The following is a 4896-nucleotide window of genomic DNA, read 5'->3' as shown; positions in this document are numbered from 1 at the left end:
TTGATTTGGAAGCACTGGCTTTCAGAGCGCTCCGAGATCACCTGATGAAGGAGCGGTGCTCCAAAAGTTAGTGCTTCCAAATAAACCTGTTGGACTATAACCTGGTGTTGTGTGATTTTTAATTTATTTTACCCAGACACAGTTATCCTGTGCTATCATGAAGTACAGAAACACACACACACACACCCCCCTGTATACACTGGTGCAGAAACACACACACACAACACACACACACACACACACACACACACACACACACACACACACACACACCCACACACCCACACACCCACACACCCACCAAAACACGTGCACACTCCCACCATTACACCCACCCACGCACACACACCCATAGACACACACACACACACACACTCCCCTGTATACATTGGCGCCGAAACACACATACACATCCACTCACACATTATACATCTGCACAGAAACACACACCGAAACAGGTTCATACACACTCCCACCTGCTTACACACACTCACAGACACACACACACACTCCCCTGTATACACCGGCACAGAAACACACACACACACTGAACCAGGTATGTGCACACTCCCACCATTACACTCACCCGCTCACACACACACACACATACACCCCCCTCTCACATATGGCTGGACACCACACCAGTGCGCCCAGTTCTTGTTGGCACATACACAGGTTGACAGGGAGTGTGAGGTGGCAGCACTTCACCCACGCGCAGTGGGGAGTTCGGACGTACGGCTGGCCGCTTACCTTGAAGAGCTCCAGGTTCGCCACCTTGTGGCGGTCTTCATACCTGCCGTTGGCCCGCGGGCTGGACGCCTCGTTGTCCGACAGCACGATGATGTCCGGCGAAGGGGTGCTCCGCTCTCTGTCCGCGTCGCTGCAGGGAATCGAGGAGAACACACATCACGCCCCTGTCTTGCAGAAGATTCTCTCCCCCCCCCCCCCCCCCCCAGTCCCACCCAAACCCTGCACTTGTGTGAGCTGGTCTGTCCATATTAACTGCAGGCAGGCAGGTGGGTGGATATTAACTGGTTTGTGACTCTGTGCAGAACGCGTCAAGTCCTCAGCTGAGGGGAGAGGTGCACGTGTTAGAAGGGAGACTCCCATTTGTCAGTGAAGACGAGTGAGGGGTGCACATTTGCCATGGAAAGGGACAGCTCCAACAACGCTCATGAATCTCGACACCATCCAGGACCAAGCAGCCCCCCGCTGGATTGGGACCACATCCACGCCTTCCACCCCCCCCCGACGCTCAGTGGCAGCAGTATGTACCACCTACAAGACACACTGCAGAAATTCACCCAAGATCCGCAGACAGCACCTTCCAGACAGACCCACAACCACTTCCACCTGGAAGGACCCGGGGGGGGGGGGGGGCAGCAGAAACATGGGAACACCAGCCCCTGCGCGTTTCCTCTTAGCCATGTCCACCCTCCTCACTTGGTTGCTCCTTCGCTGGCATTTTCTGGAATTCCCTGCCAAACGGCATTGTGGTTTAACCGACAGCATGTGGGCTGCAGCGGTTCAAGAAGGCAGCTCACCACCACCTTCTCAAGGGGTAACTAGAGACGGATAATAAGTGCTGCGCCCACATCCCAACAATCAATTCGAAACACTCGTGCGTTCTCTGTTACCACCCCATGCCTCCCAAATTAATGTACAGACTCCATGTGCTGTGAGCTAGTCTATATCATCACCCTCCACATCGATGTGATCTGAATCCTCACAGGGCTTGGTACAGCAAATCGGGGCAAGACCTATACACTTCATGGTAAGGTCCTGGGGAGTGTTGCTGAACAAAGAGACCTTGTTCATAGTTCCTTGAAAGTAGGGTCGCAGGTAGACAGGGCAGTGAAGAAGGCACTTGGCACGTTTGCCTTTATTGGTCTGAGCACTGAGTATTGGAGTCGGGGGGTCATGTTGCGGCTGTACAGGACATTGGTTAGGCTATTTTTGGACTACTGTGCTCAATTCAGGAAAGGCGTTGTTAAGCTTGAAAGGGTTTCAGAAAAGATTTACAAGGATGTTGGAGGGTTTGAGCTGCAGGGAGAGGCTGAACAGGCTGGGGCTGTTTTCCCTGGAGCATCAGAGGCTGAGGGGGTGACCGTCTAGAGGTTTAGAAAATCATGAGGGGGCATGGAGAGGGTAAATAAACAAGGTCTTTTTTCCCAGCATAGGGGAGTCCAGAACTAGAGGGGCATAGGTTTAGGGCGAGAGGGGAAAGGGCCCTAAGGGGCAACTTTTTCACGCAGAGGGTGGTGCATGTGTGGAATGAGCTGTCAGAGGAAGTGGTGGAGGCTGGTACAATGACAGCATTGAAAAGGATGGGCATATGAATAGGAAGGGTTCAGAGAGATTTGGGCCAAGTGCTGACAAATGTGACAAGATTAATTTGGGATATCTGGTGAGCATGGACACATTAGAGTGAAGGCTGTTTCTGCGCTGTACGTCTCTCTGACTCTAAACGGGACTAGAGGGATTTCGGATATTGGGTTGGTATGGACTGATGGGTCTGCTTCGGTGAGGTACATCTCCTGACCTCTGACCCACTCCCTGCCCCCACCTTCTTTCTCACACACACACACACACACACACACACACACACACACACACACACTCTCCCGTGGCCCTGTGCTGAGGGCTTTTACCTCTTGTGGGCGCTCATGTCGACGGGCTCATCGCCCATGTTCTCCTTCCCTGCTTTACCCAGGCTGCGGATCTCCAGGCGGGGCTTCAGGCTGCCGTTCAGCTTCTCCTCGCCCGCCTTCTGGTGCTCGGCTTTGACCACCAGGTCCTGGGGCATCTCGGGGCCGGCCAGGTCCTTGCGTTTCAGCAGGGCCAGCATCTTCAGCCGCTCCATCGCCTCGTGGCCCTCCATCTTCAGCCGCTTGGCCACCACGTCGTCCCGCTCCTCGGCCCGGTCCAGGCCTCGCTTCAGCAGGTGGAGCCTCAGGGCATCGTCCGTCATTCTGTCCATCCTGCCAGCGCTGCTGGGGCGGGACAGGTGAGGAAGCAAGGGCACAGAGATTAGCTTCAACGGCAGGCTCACCATGTCACGCTCTCGGTACATCCCCCCCCCCACCCCAGTAATGCTCAACGCCCCGGAATATTGTGGGGAGCTTTGTTCAGCAAATCTGAACGCCAAACCAGGACAGCAGACAGGGGGCCAAATCCTCAGCCTGGGAGTTTGATAAAGGAAAAAAAAAAGAGAGAGAGAGATAGGTTTAGGCAGAAAGAGAACGAGAGGAGGGGTTGAGGCAGTGATGAGGGAGACTTTAAGCAGAGATAAGAGGCAGTTAGGCAAAATAGGAAGTGTTTAGGCAGACAGAGAGGGGTTTAAGCTGAGAGGGGCTTTAAACAGAGATAAGAGAGAATTAAGAGAGGGGATTAGGCGGGGAGTGAGGTGCTGGAAAAGCACAGCAGGCCAGGCAGTATCTGAGGGGCAGGAGAACTGATGTTTCCAGCAAAAGCGCTTCATCAGGAACGGCCTATGTCCGAAATGTTGACGATCCTGCACCTCAGATGCTGCCTGGCCTGCTGTGCTTTTCCAGCACCACACTCTTGACTCTGTTCTCCAGCATTTGCAGTCCCTCCCATTCTCCCAGAGGTAGGAGAGGGGATTAGGCAGAGAGTGAGAGGGGTCTGAGAAAAATTGAACCAGCCCATATACATACTTTGGTCAGAATCTGGGAACACTACAGCGAGTAACTCACTCCCTGACTACTCTCAAACGTCTGATCCACCATCGACAAGGCACATCCCATAGTGCCCAGGGATGTGCAGGTTAGGGTGGATTGGCCATGCTAAATTGTCCCGTAGTGCCCAGGGATGTGCAGGATAGGGTGGATTGGCCATGCTAAATTGTCCCATAGTGCCCAGGGATGTGCAGGTTAGGGTGGATTGGCCATGCTAAATTGTGCCATAGTGCCCAGGGATGTGCAGGTTAGGGTGGATTGGCCATGCTAAATTGTCCCGTAGTGCCCAGGGATGTGCAGGTTAGGGTGGATTGGCCATGCTAAATTGTCCCATAGTGCCCAGGGATGTGCAGGTTAGGGTGGATTGGCCATGCTAAATTGTCCCATAGTGCCCAGGGATGTGCAGGTTAGGGTGGATTGGCCATGCTAAATTGTCCCGTAGTGCCCAGGGATGTGCAGGTTAGGGTGGATTGGCCATGCTAAATTGTCCCGTAGTGCCCAGGGATGTGCAGGTTAGGGTGGATTGGCCATGCTAAATTGTCCCATAGTGCCCAGGGATGTGCAGGTTAGGGTGGATTGGCCACGCTAAATTGCCCCGTAGTGCCCAGGGATGTGCAGGTTAGGGTGGATTGGCCACGCTAAATTGCCCCGTAGTGTTAGGTGCATTACTCAGAGGGAAATGGGTCTGGGTGGGTTAGTCTTCGGAGGATCAGTGTGGACTTGTCGGGCCGAAGGGCCTGTTTGCAGAGACCAATCTAATCCAATGAAACAAGGCTGAACAGTTTGACTGTTGTTTACTTGTATTGGGAAGAATGGGAAGGTGGATTTATTAAAACAGAGGGGATTCGACAGGATGGATTGCGGCGGTTCTGTGTTTGCAGGCAAGGCCAGGACTACAGATCACAGCAGGAAGACGGACTCCCTTTTCAAAAAATACAGGGACAAAGAGAAACAATTCCAATGTTAGCTTGTGGAATTCTCTTCCACAGAAGGTGCTGGCGGCTGGGTTGTTAAATGTGAGCTCGATAGATTTACAACAGTCAAGGAGGAGAGGCAGGGGATTGAAAGGAAGCGAGAATTGAGACCTCAATGGTGACCTAATTGAATGGCCGAGGCCTAGAGCCAGGTCCCGTGGAACCTGCACCCACAGAGAGCGCTTGAGATGATAGAATAGATTAGATTAGAGTCCCTCCAGTGT

At 53.3% G+C, this 4896-nt stretch overlaps 1 protein-coding gene across 1 annotated transcript; it reads right to left on the bottom strand.

Moving 5' to 3' along the window:
• Positions 1 to 567: 567 nt before the first annotated feature.
• LOC140474897 (transcriptional repressor p66-beta-like) lies at positions 568 to 2990 on the bottom strand. Its single transcript, XM_072567737.1, has 2 exons — positions 2652 to 2990; positions 568 to 880 (listed from the first exon to the last, which is right to left on the bottom strand). Exons 1-2 carry the CDS (start codon positions 2978 to 2980, stop codon positions 583 to 585), a joined length of 627 nt encoding a protein of 208 aa, XP_072423838.1. The 5' UTR covers positions 2981 to 2990; the 3' UTR covers positions 568 to 582.
• Between the last annotated feature and the right edge of the window lie 1906 nt (positions 2991 to 4896).

This window comes from Chiloscyllium punctatum, unplaced genomic scaffold, assembly GCF_047496795.1.
Source record: "Chiloscyllium punctatum isolate Juve2018m unplaced genomic scaffold, sChiPun1.3 scaffold_1250, whole genome shotgun sequence".
In the NCBI taxonomy this organism is placed as follows: domain Eukaryota; kingdom Metazoa; phylum Chordata; class Chondrichthyes; order Orectolobiformes; family Hemiscylliidae; genus Chiloscyllium; species Chiloscyllium punctatum.
This window is presented reverse-complemented; position numbering and strand designations above follow the sequence as displayed.